The 23,118-nt window shown below is 38.1% G+C and overlaps 1 protein-coding gene across 1 annotated transcript in view; it reads right to left on the reverse strand.

Annotated features, from left to right (window-relative positions):
• Nucleotides 1–23,118, reverse strand: part of TTN (titin) — a 271,989-nt gene that overhangs the window by 72,486 nt on the left and 176,385 nt on the right. The window contains exons 195-240 of the mRNA XM_019654015.1: nucleotides 22,705–22,873; nucleotides 22,340–22,606; nucleotides 21,966–22,232; nucleotides 21,594–21,872; nucleotides 21,093–21,501; nucleotides 20,862–20,986; nucleotides 20,492–20,758; nucleotides 19,462–19,731; nucleotides 19,067–19,369; nucleotides 18,668–18,970; nucleotides 18,212–18,399; nucleotides 18,006–18,120; nucleotides 17,615–17,899; nucleotides 17,364–17,515; nucleotides 16,529–16,676; nucleotides 16,193–16,370; nucleotides 15,768–15,889; nucleotides 15,385–15,672; nucleotides 14,978–15,274; nucleotides 14,643–14,829; nucleotides 14,061–14,176; nucleotides 13,667–13,966; nucleotides 13,172–13,471; nucleotides 12,973–13,078; nucleotides 12,674–12,870; nucleotides 12,285–12,590; nucleotides 11,909–12,187; nucleotides 11,007–11,306; nucleotides 10,604–10,906; nucleotides 10,128–10,490; nucleotides 9,541–9,843; nucleotides 9,108–9,407; nucleotides 8,313–8,609; nucleotides 7,927–8,211; nucleotides 7,544–7,837; nucleotides 5,922–6,221; nucleotides 5,495–5,803; nucleotides 5,216–5,406; nucleotides 4,386–4,815; nucleotides 2,746–3,054; nucleotides 2,414–2,562; nucleotides 2,297–2,329; nucleotides 2,075–2,204; nucleotides 1,687–1,986; nucleotides 1,278–1,595; nucleotides 5–301 (exon numbers count right to left, since the gene is read on the reverse strand). Coding sequence (XP_019509560.1) covers nucleotides 5–301; nucleotides 1,278–1,595; nucleotides 1,687–1,986; nucleotides 2,075–2,204; nucleotides 2,297–2,329; nucleotides 2,414–2,562; nucleotides 2,746–3,054; nucleotides 4,386–4,815; nucleotides 5,216–5,406; nucleotides 5,495–5,803; nucleotides 5,922–6,221; nucleotides 7,544–7,837; nucleotides 7,927–8,211; nucleotides 8,313–8,609; nucleotides 9,108–9,407; nucleotides 9,541–9,843; nucleotides 10,128–10,490; nucleotides 10,604–10,906; nucleotides 11,007–11,306; nucleotides 11,909–12,187; nucleotides 12,285–12,590; nucleotides 12,674–12,870; nucleotides 12,973–13,078; nucleotides 13,172–13,471; nucleotides 13,667–13,966; nucleotides 14,061–14,176; nucleotides 14,643–14,829; nucleotides 14,978–15,274; nucleotides 15,385–15,672; nucleotides 15,768–15,889; nucleotides 16,193–16,370; nucleotides 16,529–16,676; nucleotides 17,364–17,515; nucleotides 17,615–17,899; nucleotides 18,006–18,120; nucleotides 18,212–18,399; nucleotides 18,668–18,970; nucleotides 19,067–19,369; nucleotides 19,462–19,731; nucleotides 20,492–20,758; nucleotides 20,862–20,986; nucleotides 21,093–21,501; nucleotides 21,594–21,872; nucleotides 21,966–22,232; nucleotides 22,340–22,606; nucleotides 22,705–22,873 — 11,434 coding nt within the window. The remainder of the gene's footprint in view (nucleotides 1–4; nucleotides 302–1,277; nucleotides 1,596–1,686; nucleotides 1,987–2,074; nucleotides 2,205–2,296; nucleotides 2,330–2,413; nucleotides 2,563–2,745; nucleotides 3,055–4,385; nucleotides 4,816–5,215; nucleotides 5,407–5,494; nucleotides 5,804–5,921; nucleotides 6,222–7,543; nucleotides 7,838–7,926; nucleotides 8,212–8,312; nucleotides 8,610–9,107; nucleotides 9,408–9,540; nucleotides 9,844–10,127; nucleotides 10,491–10,603; nucleotides 10,907–11,006; nucleotides 11,307–11,908; nucleotides 12,188–12,284; nucleotides 12,591–12,673; nucleotides 12,871–12,972; nucleotides 13,079–13,171; nucleotides 13,472–13,666; nucleotides 13,967–14,060; nucleotides 14,177–14,642; nucleotides 14,830–14,977; nucleotides 15,275–15,384; nucleotides 15,673–15,767; nucleotides 15,890–16,192; nucleotides 16,371–16,528; nucleotides 16,677–17,363; nucleotides 17,516–17,614; nucleotides 17,900–18,005; nucleotides 18,121–18,211; nucleotides 18,400–18,667; nucleotides 18,971–19,066; nucleotides 19,370–19,461; nucleotides 19,732–20,491; nucleotides 20,759–20,861; nucleotides 20,987–21,092; nucleotides 21,502–21,593; nucleotides 21,873–21,965; nucleotides 22,233–22,339; nucleotides 22,607–22,704; nucleotides 22,874–23,118) is intronic.

The following is a 23,118-nucleotide window of genomic DNA, read 5'->3' on the forward strand; positions in this document are numbered from 1 at the left end:
TTACCAAGGACATTCAATCTCATCTCCTTTGATGCTGTTCCCAGATTATTCACAGCTGTGATGGTATATAAGGCAGTGTCACTCCTGCGAGACTGTGGAATAAGTAAGGTGCAAGTATCATCCACCACCAGTTTGTTGACATGAGTGTCGTAGAGAACAGGTTCTTTATTATCAGGCTTCTTTGGAGGAGCTTTAAACCAGGTTAGCGTTGGGAATGGCACACCTTTAATTTTGGCCACGATGTTAACATCAGTTCCTTCTTCAACCTCCATGAATTCCTTTAGATCAATTGACGGTGGGCCTAGATTATTAAAATAAGTTGTCATTAGGAACTTAAACACTGAAGGCTAGAAAGTAGAATTCACAGTGACTATAAAGCTATTTGGATCTACTATAGGTAGGCTTTGTAGCCTGGCACAATATAAACAACAGTTCTGTCTTCAACTAACTTACATCCATTTGGAGAACAGGTACATGTGGTCATCATCCTTACCTACATGTGGCTATGTATTGGCTATTGACGCTCTCTTACCTGGCATCATTATGCATGTAGATATTGAAAAAGGAAAGAGAGAAGTGAAAATTATAGTAGCCTAGGTTTGGGAGTTCTTCCAAGGTATTCCCTTTAGTATTTATGCAGAGTTTTGAGGGGACCTACTATGTTCATTCTGAGATGAATTCCCCTTAGAAGAAGCATAACTGCTAGTAGAGGCAAAGCAAATTTTCATTTTCCTTGAATTTAGTGTAAGACTGTGCAAAGAGGGTTGTGACTATAGCCCTCCTAAATTTAGAAAAGAGAATCGAAGACATACACAGCAGTAGTGATGGTGACAATAATTAGAGAAAGAATTATTACCATTTTTGTGCATATATTTTTATCCATGAAATGGATAGATCTTTTTCTCAAACAGAGAAGAAGAAACTTGATTGTGAAGATAAATGGGTCTGGCAGGTGCTGTGCAAATAACTGGTTACTTGGTGCCCCTTTTGAGGAGTATGCCGAGGAAGTGCTCTGATTTCTGATAAGTAAAACAGCCTGCCATGGAGAAAACTTACAGGAAGGAAATTCCAAACATCATCTTTAATTAAGGGAAAGGTAATATGTAAGGAAATATGATAATTCTATGAACTTGAGGGAATGAGTGATTGAGCCTGTCTCCACACTCAACCCGTGGTGCTTCCCAATTACGGGCATCTCTCTTTTTATTTTGGGCTATTATTAAATACCTAGAAAGGTATTCACAAAGAGGAGGCTCTGTTAATATGCTGGTACTTACAGGTCTGATCTTTGACAATCACAGGGCCTACAGTGGCCGAAGGTTTGCTGACTCCTGCAGCATTGACAGCTTTGACTCTGAATTCATATTCCCCACCCTCTGTGAGGTCCTCAACGGTAAATTCCAGTTCTTCCACGTCACGCTTGTTGCACTGTTTCCAGGCTTCTTTCTTTGTCCCAGTAGAGTCCCATGCAAGGCGCTCAACAATATAGTGGGTGACAGGGGAGCCCCCATCATTCCTTGGAGGTTTCCATGACAGGTGTACCGTGTTCTTTGTTATGAGGCCAATCTTGAGTTTAATAGGGGGATCAGGTGGATCTTTAAAAGTAGTGAAAGGAAGCATTAAGTGTTGTCACAATATATTTTTCAAGTTTGAGATGTCATTTTAATCATAGATTTAAAAACTTACATATTGGGTCTCTGGCAGTGGTCCTCTGAATGGTTTCCACAGGGGCGCCAATGCCAAAACGGTTTTCTGCCCGCACACGGAAGAAATATTGCTGTTCAGAGATGAGATCCGGAACGACAAAGGAGGTGCTTCCACAATTTGGATTGACTTTAGTCCAGGCTTTTCCATCAATAGTCTTCTTCTCGATAACATAGCCTTTGATCCTGTCTCCTCCATCATCATCTGGCATCTTCCATGTTAGTCTGCAACTACCCCTTGTGATGTCACTGACTTTCAGATCTTTGGGTGGCCCTGGTACATCTGTTGGATGCACATCACAATATAAACAATGCTGCTTTTTACAAATAATTTGTTCTTACTCCATAGTAACTTTTAAAGTCCTTCTTACCCATGACTTTAACTCTGCAATTTGCAGTTTTTTGTCCTGCTTTATTCTTGGCAGTGATGCTGTATTTGCCTGAATGAGATCGTTTACACTCCGGAATTATAATTACTGATGAGTTTTCAGCAGTCTCCAGCTGCATAAAGAAAACAGTAATTATACACTAAATGAAATAATAGCAGCATTGAAGTCAACTAGGTTCTGAATCATTTCAATTTTTTTTTTTACCTGTGCATCTTCAGGTATATCATGAACTCCATCCTGTTAGAAAAGAAGATAGTCAGTTGTAGTGTAAATATTCCTTAGAGTGATTCAATGGGAGAGAGAGAATTATAATTTTCTTACCTTCATCACCTTCTTTGCCTTTCCATCAAATTCCCAAGATGATTTTGGTGTAGGGCGTCCCTTGATGACAGCTGGAATCCTAATCTGTGAGCCCGCTTGACATATCAGACAGTCTTGTGCTCCAATGTCAATGAAAACTTCTGGTGCCTCTGTAATATCATGAATAATATACCAGGATTCAGCTCACCGTTTTCAAAAAAATAATTGACATACATGTCTTCAGTAAATTAATTAATTTCATAAGATCAAAAAAGTTGCATACATAAAAGAAAACGAAAAAAAATAACCAAGAAGAATAAACATGAATACGTAAATGGAATAAGGACTAGTACCTTGAATCTCAGTGGCAGGGATTTCTCCAGTTGTATCACTTGGTTCAGATTCACCAGCTTCATTGACAGCTTTCACTCTGAATCTGTACTTCCTGAGTTCTTTCAAATTCGGTACCACACATTCACAAGTAGTTAGAAGTTTGTCTGGTTCATTTACACTTTTCCAGTCAGTAGTACCTTCTTCTTGCATTTCTACAATGTATCCTTTGATTGGACTGCCACCATCTTTGGCTGGAGGTTTCCATGCTAGTGAGATGCTTGACTTTGTTTTGTCTTTGACCTCTGGACAAGAAGGTGGCCCAGGTGGATCTAATAAGAAAAACAAAAACACAAAATTTTGAAGCTGATGGAATGTTATGTGTGTGAGTGTGTGCATGTGTGTGTGTAACTATTGTATATACCATAAGGATGTTTACCATATGTGATATTTTTAATCTATTTACATATTAAAATAGGAATGCTAAAAGAATAAACTACCTTCTAGAGAAGGGAAATATAAGAAATAGTCTATTTTCATTTAGCCCTAAAGCCAAAACAAAGAAAGCACACAACTAACTAGGATTAGAAAGACTACTGACTCGCTCTACATAGATTTATATTCTATTTATACTTGATTGGTGAAAAACTATTTTACTTTTAATATCCTTTTGAAGAGTTTCTGCAATATTTTCTACTAAAAACTTATTTTAGTTTACCATAAAATTAAAACTAGTAATGATACATCATTAGCTGGTAAACCTTTGAACGCAAACTAATCTTAATGCCCTACACAGTCATTGTCTACAATAATCACATATTAATCCTTTACATTTCTGAGAGTGCTTTACAATTACAGAAATTCTCTTCCTCTATTTATCTTTTGAACCCTAGCTCTTCCCTCCACAGTGCCTAGCACAGTTCCTTGTACAGAGCGCGTGTTCAGTATTAGCTTGCTGAATGAATGAATGGCCACCATTTCATTTTAGATATATGCTCCGTGTAGAACTTAGAGTGTTTTAAGTCTTCTTTTTAACAAATAGCTGAATTTTTTTTTCCAACAGAGAATCTAGTCAGATATATTATATAGTCAATGGAATTAATCATTAAGATCATGGTATTTTAATTTTTGAACTGATCTGCTCATAGGTATTTCAGAAGAATTTTCTTTTCTTTTGTTTGACCCCGTAGACTATGCTTGAGGATCTTATATCTTTGTTCAATAAACATTACTGAAAAGTTAACAAAATTTTGCTTTTTGTTGAGTTCCTACTGGAGAGTCTGACTATTTAGTGAGGGAAATAAATAGAGGTTTACTAAGGTATTGGAGTAGAGAGAGGCTTATATTCCAGGGTCATTATTATTGTGATTCCTCATAAAATTACTAGGTTTAATCTAAGAGTTTAAAAACTGTATGATTTTATGTATGTGTGTTCATATATATGTGTGTATGTACACATATATAGATATGTACATGTAGTGTATGTATGTATACATATATATACACATACACATACGTATATACTTCTGATAATCTACATAAATATGAAACTTTTAACTTTAATAAAATAATTTGGGATAGAAAACTATAAGAAATTTAAGAGCAGAATTATCCATTTAGTGGCTTTGCCCTTTATAAATTCCAGAAATGGAAGCATACTTACATATGGGGTCTCCTGCAACAGCTGGATCTGATGGTTCACTGGGAGGGCCAATTCCTGCTGCATTTATTGCCATTGCTCTGAACTGGTATTTAACACCTTCAATCAAACGGGGAACATTAAATTCCACGCCTTTCAATCCCGCTTTGGTTATCGGTGCTCGGCTAACACGTGACCAGTAGACACCTCCCTCTTCTCTCTTCTCCAGCCAGTAGCCAGTAATTGGAGAGCCGCCATTGTCCAAAGGAGGAGTCCAGCTCACTAGCATTGATCCTTTGGTGCGCTCCAAAACTTTTGGTTTTCCCGGAGGTCCAGGAGGGCGAAAAGGATCTTGCACAACCACTTTATCTGATTTGCACTCATCACTGGTTCCATATTTATTCACTGCCCTAATTCGGAACTCATACTGACCATTGGGGATAAGTTTCCAGATCTAGAAATCAAATGAATAGTAAATTCTCAAAACGAATATGCTTATGTTGATTTTCACTTATTTTAAAATTAGTTGTGTTGGTAGGAGAGACTATAAAAAAATAAGTCTATAAACTCAAATATAGAGTTTCAAAATATGTAGACTTAAACATGAAGAAAGCCTTTTAAAATGAGAATATGTAAATTTATTGCACTTAATAGTGGTTCTCTCAAGTAAAAGAGACTGTATATCAAATAATTGTATTTACTAAGTGGCCTTATGTGTGTGGTGCTAAAAACGACAATAAAGCTTTTTGGGTGTAATTTTGAGTTTAATCATTAAATTCCAAGCTTATGCTAGAATAGTGTCTATTCAGGTGTTTATTATTATTTTAATGTATATAATGTTTGAAAGCATTTACCCCATATCTCTTCTCTACAGCATTGTTGGTGACTTCCTCCCATTCAGTTTTCTTCCTACTTGCATCACGTTTGTCAATAATATAATGGGTGATTTCACTGCCACCATTGTCTAGAGGGGCATCCCATGTCAAGTAGCAAGATCCAGCTTTAATGTCAGTCACAGCAAGATTTCTTGGTGGGGATGGACGATCTGGAAAGAAACCAATAGGGGAGATTGAGAAGGCAATTCTTAAGCAGACGCTGGATTTCATTTTAATATAAGAAAGCATGTCACTTACCATATACTTCAACGTGAACATTTCGGAACACCGAGCCCAGGCGATTGGAGGCAGTAATTGTGTACGTGCCTTTGTCCTCCCGGAAGGCTTTGGGAATGCTAAGCTCAGTCTTTGCCTCACTTCGGGATACTTCTTCCTTGCTTATCTTCAGTGTATCAGTGGGTTTTTCAATCACAGTTTCATTCTTGGACCACTCAATCTTAGGCATCGGAAGGCCTGTCACATCTGCGGGGATGTTAACAGGCTCTCCGGCCTTCACTTTGATAGTGTCTCCTCGAACAGACAAGCGCAATTTAATATTTGGAGGCACTGAAAAGAGAAGGGAAAGAGAAAAAAAATTAACAAAGTCATAAGGATGTTTGCTCAACCTATGAGATAAAGGCAAGACTATAAAGTGCATTAAAATTATGATGTACAGATTCCACACCTTCATCATCCTGTATGACCACATTAAGAGGTAGGGATGGTTCACTTTCACCAATTTCATTGACAGCTTTGACACGGAACTCATACAATTGGTGCTCATCAAGATTTTCAACCAGGAAAGAGGTGGTTGGGCAGAGTCTCTTGTTAACTCTTTCAAAGTCAGGTTTGTCATGACGCCGTTTTTCAATGATATAGCCTTGGATGCGGCTGCCACCATCACTGCGGGGCTCTTTCCAGTCAAGGGTGATAGTGGACTTTGTCCTTTCTGTATATGTGAGCCTCTCAGGAGCCGTTGGAGGACCTTTAACCAGAGGCAAGTTGAAATGACAAGCATGAAATAAATATTCATATAAAAAATAGCTCACTTCAAATTAATTATGCGAATTATAGGTTTCTGTTTGGCATAAACTAACATCCATCTTTAAAATCCTTCTCAAAACATGTTATCAGAAGTATAGGCATTCATATTGGCAGGATTTTTCTTAGTAAACTTGAGAGTCAAGATTTTTAATTAAAAGTAAATCAAAGGGCAGGCATGCTTTTTTTATATTTAGCATTTTAGATATTTTGGCTCTATCACTGGGGAAGCTTCCAATCCTAATGAACTAGGAGAGCAGGTTGTGAAGCTTTGCTTTGGATGACCAGCTGAGAGCACAGCATTTCCTCTTTTATTAACAGACAATGAATACATCTGCTGAACATACTTTGAGTCATGTTGCTTCAAGTGTGGGTTTAAAATGGGGCGGGAAGAGAATTTACGCAATGCTGCTGTAGTTTGCTGTCCCGTAGGACAAAACCAAAAGGATAAGCTTTGAATGGTGAAACTGGACCCAATCCACTCTTACTGACTACTACTGCAACCAGAAGCAGAGCTTTGCGGTGGGAACCCAGCTCTGGCACAATTTGAGCTATTGTGGAGATGAGCTCTTACAGTGGTGTAGGATGTAATTGCTTTTCTTTTCTTTCTTTCTTTTTTTTCTTTTGGTGGTGGTGGTGCAGGAGGAATAACTCCTTCAGTCTCTTGGGGAATGGGTCATTCTCAAAGACTTTGCTTTCCTGGGTGAGACGTCAGTAAGCATTACCAGGCATGTGCGATTTTAGGTTTTCATACTTGTTCATATTGCTCAAGGAGATTTCCTTTGGTTGGTTTTTATACTTTGGTGGCTCTTTATGGTTTGGGGCCTCCATATCCTTCCAGTGTGGGGACTGCATGAGGGCTTAAGGAAGACTCAGGCATTTGTCCTAAGGTACTATCTGTCCTGTAATCTTTCAAAATCAATGAACTCTCTTGAACTACTAGACTATTAAATTAATTACTCCAGTGTACTCTATTACAAAGATGTAATGTTTCTAAACTATTTTAAGGTTATTGCTAAGCTCCAGTAGATTCAAGTTTTTTGCTTGGTTTTGTGCAAAAATTACAGTGAGCCAAAAATTATATTGAAATTATAGCAAATACGATATTCTTCAAGTTGCTAGTAGTTTTTGATTTACCTTTCAAATTACTCTCTAACTATAGATCTTGAGACTGGAAGTTTGAAGCCATTAAGCTAATAAATAAATGCTACAACTAGAAGCAAATAGTATTTACTTCATAAGCACAATGAAAACTTTCTTTTTTACCTAGTGGATCAACTGCAAGAATTGGTCCTATTTCAACAGGAGGGCCACAGCCAAACTTGTTCTTGGCAATCACACGGAACTTATATTCTTGTCCCTCAAGGAGACCTGTGATGTCACATTTAGATCTCTCAGTCTCTATTGGTTGTCTCCAAGTGTGCATCTTGGCATCTTTTCTTTCAATAATAAAGCCTGTGAGTTCACTTCCTCCATCATCTGCTGGATCAGACCAGTTAAGTAGACACATCTTTCTGTTTGTTACAACAGGTTTTAAGTCAAGAACTGGACCAGGGACATCTGAAAAATAAAACAACCAAAAAAAAAATCAATGTAATAAAATAGCATCACTTAGAAAACCCTATGAAAAGCTACATAACATTCCTTACCAAAAACTTCTACCCTGGCTGCCGCAAATTTGGAACCACAGTTATTGGTAGCTGTAATTATATATCTGCCATGATCTTTTCTCAGTGCAGCCTTGATGACTAGCTCAGATTTGGTTCCAACGTTCTCTATTACAACACGGTCTTTGTCCAGTTCTCCTTCTTCTATAGTCCATACTTTTGTGGGTACTGGACGGCCAGTTACCACAGCTGGAATTCTAAGAGTCTTCCCAGCCATTATTTGTATTCCACCCTTGACAGAAACATCTAGTTCCACAGATGGAGGCTCTGTTGAAAGAGAACAGTCATATGTTAGCCCAAGAAAGATGAAAAAAAAAATCTCATCCTGGGAAAATATCCATAATCTTTATCATATAACTGTTAAGTACCTTGTGGTTCTGCCACAGTAACAGATTCTGTTTCTCCAGGTGGTCCTTCTCCGGCGATATTGACGGCGCTCACTCGAAGTTTGTAATCGGCACCCTCTCGGATTTCTTTGACAGTGTACTGACGGACCTTGATCATCTTCTCTGTGCAGCGTGACCATTCATTTGTGCCAACCAGCTGCTTATCAACAAAGTAGCCAACAATTTCCCCACCGCCAGTGAAAGCTGGGGGTTCCCATTGTAATTCAATAGTGGTAGAGCTTGTGTCAGTGACTCTTGGGATAGGTGGCCCAGGTGGAGCTAGAATGAATACAGACATACAAATCAAAACTCACTGATGGTGTCAAAATGTACGGTAGCTGATCTATACCGCTTTCTTTTTTTTCATGGTGCATTGTATGTGTAATATGGGTAAATGCTGTTTTGTGAAGCTATTAAGTTTTATATATATATATATATATATATATATATGTTTAAAACTTTACATTGTAACCTCAACATATATGGCCATAGTCATTGCTAATATTTTGTTTGATTTTTCCAACTTTATTGAATATTATTGACATATAAATATGTAGGTTTAAGGTGTACAACCTGATGATTTGATATACGTATATATTGTGAAATGACTACCACTACAATAAGGTTAGTTAACACCTCCATCCCCTTACATAATTACCATTTTTTTTTGTAGACATAACATTAGTTTACTCTCTTAACAACTTGCAAGTATATAACACAATACTGTTAATTATAATCACCATGCTGTGCCCCAGTTTCATCTTAGGAATTACTTACAGATTGGATCATGTGCTGTTTGGGGATCAGAAGGAGGGCTGAACTTTCCAGGTCCAGCTGCATTTTCAGCACATACTCTGAAGACATAGGTGAGTCCTTCTAACAGGCCTTCTACATTGGTCTTCAAAGCATTCAGAAGGTTTCTGTTGACACGAGACCAATGTGTACTATTAACCTCACGTTTTTCAAGCCAGTAACCCAAGATGGGGCTTCCATTATCCTTTGGTTCATTCCATTTCACTAGCATACTGTTCTTGGTAACATCTTCCACAATGGGCTTATCAGGTGCATCAGGTGGTTCTGGTAAAAATAAAATAGCATTATTTCAATTAATTCCCTAGTATGACATAAAATTCAAGTTCACAAACTGTGATAATGCATATACCAACACAGATGATAAAAAGACAAAGTTTAGATGTTAAAGAAATCTTACCAAATGGATCTTTAGCTGTAAGTGGCTTTGAAACACATGGTGGTCCAGGCCCAAACCTATTTTCAGCTCTTACACGGAAGAGGTACTCTTTTCCTTCAATCAGCTTTGTCACTGAATATTTGCAATGTCTAAGTGTTGAAGTGATAACAATCCATTCTGAGTCAGGTTTTGCTTTGTCTTTCTTTTCTAAGGTGTAGTTTATAATTTCACTGCCACCATCATCAAGGGGTGGTTCCCATTTGCAGAGGACTGAGTTCTTTCTAATATCTTCAAATACAAAGTTTATTGGTGGTCCTGGTGTATCTAATATTTCAAAAGAGAGCAGTGGTTAAAAACATGTAGAAATAGTTGCAGCAGAAAATGTAAATGTTAGTATGCTCCTTTGACATAAACTTCTGTATATCTTTTTATCACATGAGCTAATGAATAACAAGGTCAGTTGATTTCCCTTATATAGCCAGGAGAAGAAAATGGGACTGAGGATACCTTGCTGAATCTATTTTTTACTTCTTTTAACTCCCCTCAAAACTTTTTATTTTTGTTTTACCAAAACTCTTATATTGGGAAGAGTAGTTTTAACTACTTACCCAGCACACTGACAGTACAAGGAGCTTTTGCGATACCATGGTCATTTTCAGCTTTGATTATATACACGCCATGGTCAGGTCGGACAGAATCTCGGATGCGTAACTGAGCTTCTCCTTTTTTACTGCTGTCAGTACTCAACCGCTCCGTCAGAGGCAGGACAAATGGTTCTTCTTCTTGAACTTCACCCTTCTTCCTTCTAACTGTGGGTGCTACTCGCTTCTTCATTTCCTCTGGTGTAATAACTTGGTCATCCTTTAGCCATGTAATAGTTGGGTAAGGTGACCCAGAAATGGTTGCATCAAGTGCTATTTCATCACCTCGTTTCACTTCTAGGCTTGTTCTCATAATGACTTTTGGGGCATCTGTAATGATTAAAAACAATATTTGCTTTCAATTCTGATTAATACATCTGACAAAACATTATTCTCATTTATTTTCAAATGGGAAAATGCCAACCCCTTTAAACAAAACTTACCAATAGGATCTACAGCTTTGGTTGGAGGAGTGGCCCGAGAAGGTTCACCAATACCAGCAGCATTTTCTGCTCGCACACGGAACTGGTATTCCTTTCCCTCTTTAAGTCCTTTTGCTGTGTAGGTCAGGACTGGTACCAGGTGTTCATTGCATCTCTTCCATCTGTCTTCACCTTTAGCAATCTTCTCTATGATGTAACCCATTATCTTGCTCCCTCCATCGTACAAAGGAGGCTTCCATGTAATGGTCATTGCCTCAGCTGTAGGATTATGAACCTCAACATCTATAGGCGGATCAGGGGGCTCTGAAGAGCAAGAAAAAAAGCTGTTAATATAGAGAAGCCCATCTTCTTAAAATAAATTGCATATTTATTCCTACTATTTTACACTCATGCCCAAACTTACGCTTTGGATCTTGAGCAATGACTGGATTTTTCAGTTCAATATATTCTCCTCCACCAATCTTGTTGACAGCTTTTACACGGAAGAAGTATTCACCATTTGGTATGAGATCTTTTACATTCCAAGATAGCTTATTCTCGCCAGACATGACTGGTATATATGTCCTTCTCCCAGCTTCTCTGCGTTCCAGGACATAATGAAGAATTGGGCTCCCACCATCATATTCTGGAGGTTCCCAGGTTAATTTACAAGAACTCTTGGTCACGTCACTTGCTTTAATATCTTTGCATGGTCCAGGTAGGCCTATTAGAAATAAATTGATAATTATTATTGTAATCTGAAAATTCAGCATATTACTAGCACACTCTTTCTCTAATGGGGACTATTCACATTTTGAGTGGGACAATCTTTGATGTTCAGGAGTGTCCCTTACACTGCAGGCCATTTAGTATCCTTGGCTCCCAACTACTAACTGTCAGTAGCTCCCCCTGAGTCTTTGTTCAAAGAAAAAAATAGAGCCCCAAATTGCCAAATACCGTCTGTGTGTGTGGGAGAAGGGGGCAGAAAATATTACTACCCCTGGTTAAGAACACTATGGAAAAATGCAAATACAAGTAATAAAGAAGTATTTGTTATTTTAACATATTTTGGTATGTTATATCTTTCATTTAAATTAGTACCTCATATGCAGATAATTACTACAGAAGTAATTTAGTCTAATCAGAGTTTAACTACCAATTTCATCTCTTTACTGGTGTTTTGCCTCTCATATTGGAAGAAATAATCTGAAAGTACATTTAATATCCTAATGACCAACTCATGAAGCCATTTATATTAACACTGCAAAGTTAACTAATTTTCCCAGCACATGAAGAATGTCCAGTGTTTCATCAAAGAATGATTACCTATGACTTTGACATTGATTGAGGCAGTTGCTGAGCCGAGCTTATTCTCCAGTGTAATGGTGTAAACACCAGCATCTGCATGGACACTCTTGGGAACTTCGAGGTGTGCAGAGATGTGATCGCTCTTCATTGTTAATCTATCACTTGCTTTAACTTCTTTGCCATCTTTATGCCAACTAACGGTTGGAACAGGGACAGCTCTGAACGGAACAGGAATGCTTAATTTTTCACCTTCAATAACAATAATGTCATGTGTCTCCAGATCAATTGTTGGCTTGCCTGTAAGACATAATCCAAAAGAGGAAAAAAGAGTACAGCAAAGGCAATGCATAAGTAAAGCCTGTTTTATTAATTATAAAGGAAACTGTGTTCTTACAGTCTGGGTCTTTGGCAACCACATTTTCAGAGATTTCAGATGGCTCACTGACACCAACAGCATTGACAGCTCTCACTCTCAGCACGTACTCCTTGTCAGGGATGATACCTTCCTCAACCTTGAATTTCAAGTCTTTTATTGGGCGAGAATTAACTCGCATCCATTTCTCAGTGCCTACTGGGCACATTTCAACATGGTATCCTATAATAGGACTTCCGCCATTTTTCTCAGGAGGCTTCCAAGCAATGTCAATGTGCTTTCTCCCAGCATCAGTCACATGCAGGTCAAGGGGAGGTGAAGGAGGACCTGAAAAAAGGGTGAAACATTCACATCCACCATCTCATCATTAAACGCTAGACAATATCCTTTGTATAGTCAGCACTACTTACTTGTTGGATCTTCAATTGACAGGATTTCTGTGGGTTCACTTGGGTGACCAACTCCAGCTTCATTTTCTGCACGAACCTGAAACTGGACCTCTGTGCCTTCAATGACATCAGTTACTCTGAAGTTACAGTCGGGGCCTGAGGTCTTTCCAGCTTTCACCCAACGGGTACCTAACTTTTCTTTCTTCTCAATGATATATCTATGGAAATAACAAAACATCTCATTAGCATTATGGAAACAACAAAGTTAAAAATTTTCAGCTGTGTGTAAATTACTCTTGATGCATTAATTAAAATTCTACCTCTGTATTGGTCTTCCACCATCATTTTTAGGTGGTTCCCACTTCAGGTCAACATGTCGTTTTGTCACATCAACAACTGTTAGAGCATAGGGTGGTCCAGGGGTAGCTAAAAACAAAATATTCAATGATTAGAAAAACCAGAGGAAACAGTGATAGTTCACTACAAATGATGTCATAGAGATTAAGTTAGAAAGCATACTAAAGGTGTCTTTGGCCAGGACGGAGTCCTCGATTTCACAGTAGTCACTTTGTCCTATGGCATTTTCTGCAGCAACTCGGAACACATACAAAGCGCCCTCAGTCAGTGGGGTGACAGTGCACTTGGTGTCCTTGACAGTTGTGTCCACTGTTTGCCAGCCTTTTCGCCGCACGTCTCTCTTTTCCACGATGTAGTTGGTGATGGGGGACCCTCCATCTTTCTCAGGGACTGTCCACTTTAGGTCTGCTGTATTTTTTGTGATATTAATAACTTCAAGCCAGCGAGGTGGTGATGGCGGATCTGAAGAAGGATAAAAACAAATTCAATTTTTTATTGTCCAAGATTCAGTTTTTCCTAAATTCTCTAGTAATCATTAGGAAATCTTATCACAAAAATGAAGTAATCTAGTAATGAGTTTTTCATATTTTCTCATATTGCAGTTCTCAGATGTACTCGAGAAGGATGTGTATATCCTAAACATCAGGAGCGACTTACATAGCTTCTCCCGGCAAAGTACAGGGTCACTGGGTTCACTGGGTTCGCTTTCCCCGGCCTTGTTCACAGCTCGAACGCGGAATGAGTATTCCTGCCCTTCCATGAGCCCAGGGAGCAGATGTTGAGTGGTGGGAACTCCTTCAGCCACTCGGACCCAGTCGTCTGTTCCAGTCTTTAGCATTTCAATGATGTAAGACTCAATCTTTGCTCCTCCATCGTGTTCTGGCTTTGTCCAACTCAATACTAATGATGTTTTGCCTACATCTTTCACAGTTGGTTTTCCAGGGGGCCATGGAGGATCTGCAAGCCAATAAAGTGAAGTCATTATTCAGGTTTTGTCAAAAAGGAGGTAATATAAGCTTCAAAGTCATCACACAAAATATATAAATAATACCTATGGGATCCTTTATTAATATTGGTTCAGTCGATCTACTTGGTTTTCCAGGTCCAGCAAGATTTTCAGCCAACACGCGGAATCTGTACTTTTTCTTATTGGTGAGACCTTTTACTCTGAATTGGGAACAAAGTGCCAGTTGAATATCATGATAAGCAGCAGGAACCTCTATTTATTTTATATAGAAGAGGATAATTTATTTAAATTGTGAAAAGCTTATTCAGAAATTTAACTGAAAATATTTCAATATAAATTTAAAATTGCCTTTTTACTATCACACACTTTAGATTTGGCTAAATGTACCTACCTAATTATAATACTATTATAATGATCATTATCATAACATACTGGAAAATCAAACACTTTGAAACTTCTGGAAATTTTATATTTTATAGTAAGTTAAGAAATGTGTCCTTGCATGGCACATACCATTTTTGAAATTATGTGTTAGTAGGGAATATAAGTAAAAATAATTAAAATTTTGTAGTAATATATAATCACATATAATCAAAAGGAATACCAAAGAATGAAAATTTTTATACGCTATTTTGTTTAACATTTTGGTGGGGATTTGGGGCATACCTGTATGTTGTGTCCTTTATTGGCATCTTATTGCATTTAACCCATTTATCAGTATCAGGATCTAATCTTTCAACCCAGTATCCGGTGATTGGGCTGCCACCATCATCATCTGGCTCACACCATGTGAGAGTCACTGCATCTTTAGTGATATCAGAAGGTTCTAGGCGAGTTGGAGGTCCAGGTGGATCTATAGACAAGATAATGATGTAAGTGTTATATGCCCTATATATAAACATGACATCTAAATCCATATGACACCTAAATCCAAGTTTGACACAAGCATCCTTTTTTAATTTAATTTAATTTTTTTGCCAATTGATTAATGAGAAACTTACCAAACTGATATTTGGCTGTTATTGGAGAGGCCTGAACTGGCTCGCCAACACCGTACATATTTTCTGCGGCAACTCTAAAGATGTATTCTTTATTGGGTGTTAATTTGGTTGCCTTGAAGTTTGTATCCTTGACAGTTGACGAGAGCTTGTGCCAGACTTCACTGTCTGTCGCTTTTCTCTCCACAACATAGTTTGTGATTTTAGATCCACCATCATCTCGTGGCGGGTTCCACGTTAGAAGACATGACTCATTGGTCACATCTGTGATGTCAAAAGCAGCTGGTGGTCCGGGTTTATCTGTGGATGACATTACATGTGCAGGAAAAGAAAAACGTTAAAAAAAATGTTTTCTTTTAAAAATTAGCTGAAATGAGTTTGCCTAATGTTAAAATGAGAGCCTTCCTTACCTAAGACGTTCACTTCTACCACAGCAGTGGCCCGACCACAGACGTTCACTGCCTCGATGATGTATGTGCCAGTGTCAGTTCTCTTACTATCAACGATAGTCACTGTAGATTTTTGAGGAACATTTTCAATGGTGATTCTTTTGTCCTGCCTCAGAAGCAAATCGGCCTTCGTCCAAGTTATCTTAGGTTCAGGTTTTCCAGTTACAGTGGCCGGAAGTTCAATCTTAGTTCCTGCTTTTACAGTGAGACCAGCAAGGAGCTTCACGTCGAGGAAAACTTCTGGAGCCTCTGTATGGGGAAAAGATTATTTGCGATATTAGTAACTTCAAAAAGAATTAAAGTCAGAGGCCTGGTTCATAAAAACAAAATTAAAAAATAAATACCCTGTGTGTCCACAGCCTGGATATCATCTGTGGGTTTGCTTGGTTTGCTAGCACCTTGCCTGTTCAAGGCCTTAACACGGTAGGCATACCATTTGCCTTCTTCAAGACCTGTTACTTCCATTCTGTCAGAAAACAAAGTAGGATATTTTACTGCAATGCATATAATCTGTTCCACTGTGTGGTATTTATAATGTTTCCCAAATTCACACCTCTGGTATAACAACATTCTTTAAATTCTAGATTCTTCAATATTGGAACTAATGAAAACCTTGAGTACGGGTTAAGTTCAGCAGCACTTTTTAAAATCACGCAGGCACACCAGGAAAATCCTCAATGAAAAACCCCTAACATTTAGATTTTCCAAAAGGAAGCTCATTTTAGTGCATAAGAGTAAACATTTACTCTTGTGCCAAATAATTACATACTTTGTTTCTGCAACTGGTTCTCCACAGGCGACCCATCGATCAGAACCACGTGGACATTTTTCAACTATATATCCTTTGATGCGTGAACCACCATCATATTTAGGTGGATCCCATGTTAGGAAGATGCTCTTGGCTGTTCGATCTCTCCATTTAAGATTCTCTGGTGGGTCAGGAACCGCTACAACATTTTAAAGAGAGAGAGAGAGTCTTAGATAGGCCACCTATGGAATCTTCATATTGCCAACCTGTGCCTTTTCCTCATAATTTCAACTCTAGGTCTAAAAGCAAATATAGGCAACAAGAGGCTAGGTGAGAAATCATCAACAATGTACTCACTTGCAGGAGCTGACATATTTACAGGTTCATCAACATATGCAGGTTCTCCAGGACCACACTTGTTACGAGCACAGACTTTAAATAAATATTCTTTTCCTTGAACAAGATCAGGGACTGTGAATTCTAAGTCAGTCACAAAGTCCATAACCTGGGACAAAGAAATACAGTTAGTTAGTTGTTTCCCAAAAACCCGTTGACCAAGTCAAAAGATTTTTACCATGAGCAGGGATACAAATAGAAGTTGTTTTGAATGCTAAAGATTATTAATTTCACATTAGGGAAAAGACATAATATTTGACCCTTAATATAAGGTGAAACTGTTTCATAGTTTGTACATATTAAAAAGGTGGCAAATAAGGTGTTGATTCTTTCTACCGGCTTGGTTACTAGGAATATAATTTTAAATCAAGGTAAAAATAGTAATGAATATAAACTAGGGAGAAGAAAATGGCAGCTTAGGGCCAACTAAGGTAATCTGGTGGCATGGGAAGAAATATGACCACCAGGGAGTTAAGTACTTAATGTCCTTAGAATTGCTTATAGCTTAATAGGGCATATGGGGTAATTATTAGGTACCAAGTAAGTCATTAAGGTTTTTTACTTTTTTTTTTTTAACAAATGTAGCTGAAAATTTGGTAAGGCTCACAAAATGAGGCAATTGTATCAAATGTTGGTTGAACTACCTCAGGGAGCATTAGCATAAATGCATTTAAAAAAGTTTTTGGTACTTTTTCAGCAAGGTAAAGGTAAAAACAAACTCTGCGTGACATTCCAGAATTCTGGGATCTCCTCACTCTCTTTTTATGGAGTTGGTACATTGCTGTTCAAAACTCACTTTAGTCCATGTTTTCCGGCTGACTTCTCGCTTTTCAACAACGTATCCAGTTAATGGACTTCCTCCATCATCATCTGGAGGTTCCCAAGTCAAATGTACTGAGTCCTTGGTTATGTCACCAAATTTCAGTTCTTTGGGTGCACTTGGGGGAGCTGAATAAATGCAGTCAGAGGTCAATATCATTAATAGCTTGAACCAATGTTTGTTTGTGCTGTCAAATCACTTTAGCTAAGAAAAGTTTAGTTCCTTACCAATTACATTGACATCAATTTCCCCAGAAATCGCTTTCACAGGGTTTTCCAGTTTCAGTGTATAAATGCCCTTGTCTGGACGTTCACTTGGAGAAATCACAAGTTCGGCATAGGCAGATAAGGTTTTCATTTTCACACGGTCTCCTGCTTCTAGTACTTTATCTCCAAAAGACCAGGTGGCAGTTGGCCTTGGATAGCCTGTACTTGGAACCAGGATCTTGATAGGATTTGGGACCATAATTTCCAGACCATCTTTAAATGCACTCAAATCCATTGTTGGTTCAACTACCAAGAAGAAAAATCAATGAGTTGCTGGTACTATATTTAAGTCCCTGGTACCCCAAAGTAGCCGTGGGCTATTCCCAAATCTAAAAACAAAATGTTCTTTTACCAAAGGTATCATCAGCAGTGAGAGGACCAAGAATTTCAGATGGATCTGAAACACCAGCTTCATTTTCTGCAGATACTCGATATAAATATTTATTTCCTTTATGTAATCCAGTAACCTAAAATTATGAATCAATAGTTGTAAAAAAATATGTATGTTCAAGTCCATGATCATACACTGAATGTTTTTTTTAGATGCAAATGTCCTACCTTGTATGTCAGTTCAGGGACCAGTTTCATATTGCAACGAATCCAGTTATCTTTTCCCTCTTCACGTCGTTCTATTATATAGCCCAAGATTGGGCTTCCCCCGTCTTTCAGAGGAGGTTCCCATGTGAGCTGAACTGATGACTGAGTCTGCTCTGAGGAATTTAGGTTCACAGGAGGACTTGGTCTCTCTGAAGTGGAAGAAAGAGGTGGAGCATACCATTTGGTTCAGTGATGATTTATTAAGACAATGCTTGTAATCATTTCTATCACCCTCATTAAAATACCATATTTACTGAATTCAATGAACAAAAGTAGTAGGCACAGTCTATATTTTTATTATTTTCAAATTTTTCTGATGTTCTACCTTTTTTATTAACTTTAATTTGATTTATTTTAATTGATAAGCTTAGTTTCTGCATTTCATAAAGGAGTTATTTACTTTTTTGGTGGGCTTACCGATTGGATCAGCAACTTTGACAAAGGGTGTGGCTGTACTTGGTTTTCCAACTCCAATTCTGTTTTGTGCTCTGACCCGGAAACTGTACTCCTGTCCTTCCACCACATCAGTGACAGTTGCAGACAGGTCTTCAGCTCTTACTGTCATGGCAGTGTCCCATCTGATAGAAGTCTTGTCCCTTAACTCAATGACATAATTTGTGATCTCAGCACCTCCATCATACTCGGGTGGTTCCCATGTCAGTGAGACACCAAATCTATTCACATCAGTGATGGTTACATTCAAAGGAGGTCCTGGAACATCTGGATTTCATCACAAAAGAAAACACAGGTTTTGGGTTATATCAGGGATAAAAGCTAAGATAAGCTAGTTTGCAATTTATTTTTAAAAAATCTTACCATATTTACTCCTTGCTTCCACAGGATTGTCAGTTTCTACTGGTTCACCAGTGCCAACTCTATTTCTTGCACTCACACGGAATAGATACTCAACTCCTCCTTTTTGTAGTCCAGTGACAGTAAACTCACAACTGTCTGCACGGTCAGTGGCCAGAACCCAGGTCTTTCTCTTGATGTCACGTCTTTCAACAACATAACCTATGATTTTGCTTCCACCATCACTTAATGGTTCTTCCCAGGCAAGGCCCACTTCACCATCAAATGTTTCTGTCACTTCTAAATTACGTACTGGCCCAGGAACATCTGAAATGTACATATAAATTTGTTTTTTTTAGTGTGTTATCACACTTTTAGTTGTGCTTTGCCAATCAAGCCCAAATGACTTAAGGGCTTACCAATAACTTGTAAATTGATGAATGCTTCTGCTTTTCCGTGTTTGTTCTGAAGCACAATTTTATACCTCCCTTTGTCTCCTTTCTTGGCTTCTAAAATTCTGAAAGAAGTTTGTTCAGCTGTCGTATCAACAGTTTTTGAAGAGAGAGCTTCATTTTCTTTAAACCACTCAGCTTCTGCTTTGGGGTAGGCATCATAGGGCACTACCATTGTCAGAGGCTGGCCGGCATCAACAACAAGGTCTTGATCAGCTGTCTTAATTTTAGGAGCAGCTATGGAGAAAAATAACATGTGAATGGTTAAGAGTTATTTCTTGTAGTCCAGCCACACCACTGCCTCTTTACTATGCATTTGTTAGCAAATATTGATCACGTAACCTTGGAAGTATACCACGGTAACTTTACAGCAGAGAACTCTGACTTCAGAGTTCTCATATTGCAAATTATCAGATGGGAGAATAGAGAATTAAGGATGATATAAAACCCATAAAACCTCCATTCTTTCCCCAAAATAATAATAGAGGACTAAATGTAGTTGTTTTTTTTTTTCAAAGTAGGCAACTCACACTTGGTTCAAGATAAATCAGACAAATGTTTTCTTATGTACAAGAGGTACACTAATGACTTTTTTATAATGAGAACCTATAAGGATATCTCGGAAGTTTGGGCCAAGATGAGAACAGATCTAAGAGGCTCCACAGGGGTTTGGAAAGTAAAAGAGAATGGGGCTATTTCTAGTTCTAGGTTTGCTGGGAAGACACTCAGGGTGATAGGTTAATCTAGGAATTAATGAACAGCTGCCATATGCCAGAAGCTGTTCAAGGTTCTGGCATGTAAAGAGGAATGCTATCAATTTTTTCTTACTCAGGACACTTTGTTGTAAGAGAAATTAAAACAGTTAACATTTGGATAGAGCTTAATAGATATAAAGGGCTTTCATAAGCATTATCTCATGAATTAACTGTGAAACCTGAAACTTACACAGTATCTGTGATATTGCGAGGATATTTGAAAATAAAAGAAAGGGACTTACCTGCCAGTTCAAGCTTAGCTCTGGCTTCTTTGTCTTTGGCAATAAATCTATATTCACCCTGGTCACGGGGTTTAATATCACAAATCTGTAGCCTGTGTATCTTTCCTTCACTCATCATCTGGTGTTTGTCACCCTGGACAATAATCATGTTATTTCTTAACCACTGGACTTCCACCTTATCTTTGTTGAGCTCAGCAAAAAAGACAACATCAGCACCAGGGGCTTCGAGAATATCTTGGGGAGGCCTGATGATCTCAACAGGGATTTCTGAAAAGAAAATGTAAAACAAATACAAATACATTTGTATTTGGACTAACAACTTTTAAAAACTGGTTGTAATGTTAAAATTGACTTCATAGTTAACACATACCTTCCACAAAAAGTCTTGCTCGAGACTTCCTGTCTTCTACTCCACAAGCATATTCGCATTCATCATCCAGCCTGCAATCTTTTATAATCAGTCTACGTATACTTCCATCTTTTTCAAAAATGTATCTAAAAAAAAAGAGGTTGAATTATTGGTTAGCTTGCATAATGACCACTAAATTGTCAAAAGTGTATATATAGCTACAGAAATAGAGATTCAGAAGCTTTTGCTTACTTTTTGCCTTCTTTGATTTCTCTCCCATTTCTGTACCATTTTACATTAGCTTTTTCTCTGGAGAGCTGGCAGGAAAAGACAGCATCATCGAACTCAGTGACTGTCTGGTCTTCCAAGTGCTCCACGAACTCTGTAGGAGCTTCTATGATGAGAAGGTCAGCAACAGATTTATCTTGTCCAGCAGTGACAATGTATTCACCCTCATCTGGGAAGCCACAGTCTTTAATGATTAGTGAGTGCTTATATTTATCTATTCTGTATAAAACACGGTTGTCAAAAGCCACCTCTTCTCCATTTTTGGTCCACTTCAATGTTACATTGAGACGATTCACCTTGCACCAGAATGTGACAGATTTCTTCTCCATTGTTTCAACATCTTTAAGCGGCTCAACAATCCTAAGGTCTTCCTCTGTTGTAAAGGAAAGAATAATGTTGATCGTAGTTGTTTTCATAACAGAAAATTGGCTTAAAAAAATCTCTAATGCCATGTAAATGACTTACCTTCTACTGTTAGATCGGCTGCACTCTTAACATTTTCACCTCTGTGATTGGTCAGAGACACACTATAGTTGGCTTGATCATCTAATCGTGCATCTCTGATTCTGAGGGTGTAGACCAGGTCTTTTTGAAGAATAATGTATTTTGAACTATCAAATATGGCTTCTTCATTTCTGAACCATTTGGCTTTGGCACCTTCAGTATTGACTTCGCAGTTGAAGACGACTTCTTGCTGTTCCTTTATACGGGTGTCCTTAAGAGGGACTATGATCCTGAGTTTTTCTGAAAACAACCAACAAGATTTTTTATTATGAAGAAGGACCAAAGTGGTCGATAATGAATGTGAGTAAACCCTAGAAGCAAAAACAAACTTACCAATTACTGTTAAGTGAGCTGCTGCTCTGGCGGCCCCAACCATGACCACGTAAGTGCCCATATCTTGTAACGTGGCATCTTTCACAACTAGGGTCCTCTTTTTGCCATCGGCGATAATGTCATATTTATCGCCAGGTTCAAGTGTGTTATCATCCCTCTTCCACTGGACTTCAAAGCTATCCTTTGATATAGTGCAGACAAATTCAGCCTTTTCGCCTTCGAGTATTTCAAGGTTTTGAGGCTTGGAGATAAATTCAGCAGCAAGTTCTGGAAAGAAAAACGTTGCAAGAGGTTGAAAACTTAAGGATTTGTAACTTGACGGCAACACTTATGAATGTCTTAAAATAAAATATTATTCAGAGACATTTTCATACCATGTACTTTGACTTTGCTATCGGTTCGAGAACTTGGGAGTCGGCAGTTGTAGCTGCCAGCATCCTCAAGTTGGGCATTCTGGATGACCAGGATTCTCTTTCGTCCATCAGCATGCATTTCATATCTCCCTGTTTCAATGATCTCTTCATCCCCTTTGTACCAAATCACTTCTGCTCCGGGCTTGGAGACTTCACAAACCAGTTTTATAGTGTCTGTTTCACTAACTTCAATGTTGGTAAGATTTTTTGTAAAGACAGCTTCTTCTTCTGCAAGAAGAATAAAAAAAAAAATCATTGAGTTAAACTCGAAATTATTATGTTTCTCCCAATATAGAAACTTCTGCAAAGAAAGACTTCACTCTTACCCAGCACTGTCAGCATGCCCGAAGTTCTCGCTGTCCTTACTTCACAGGAATATTCTGCTTCGTCATCCAGCAGACATTTGTTAATGACAAGAATGCGCACTGCTCCCTTAGATATGATGTCATATTTTTTGCCCTTCTTAATTTCAGCACCATCTTTAAACCACTGAACCTGTATTTAAGATAAACAAATACCTTAATCAGTTTTCTTGTTCCTTCAGATGTGTGTCCTTAAGAACTATGAACCTGATTTTTTCTAAAAGCAACCAAAAAGGCTTTAAAGTATGAAAAGGGACCAAAGTGTAAATACAAATACAACTCAATTTCCAAAAATATGTCAACTGTAATTGTAAAATAAATTTAAAAAAAAGCAAGAACAAACTTCTTTAATTATTGGTAAGTGAGCTGCTGTGGTAC

Source organism: Hipposideros armiger, unplaced genomic scaffold (genome assembly GCF_001890085.2).
Source record: "Hipposideros armiger isolate ML-2016 unplaced genomic scaffold, ASM189008v1 scaffold_212, whole genome shotgun sequence".
Classification (NCBI taxonomy): Eukaryota; Metazoa; Chordata; class Mammalia; order Chiroptera; family Hipposideridae; genus Hipposideros; species Hipposideros armiger.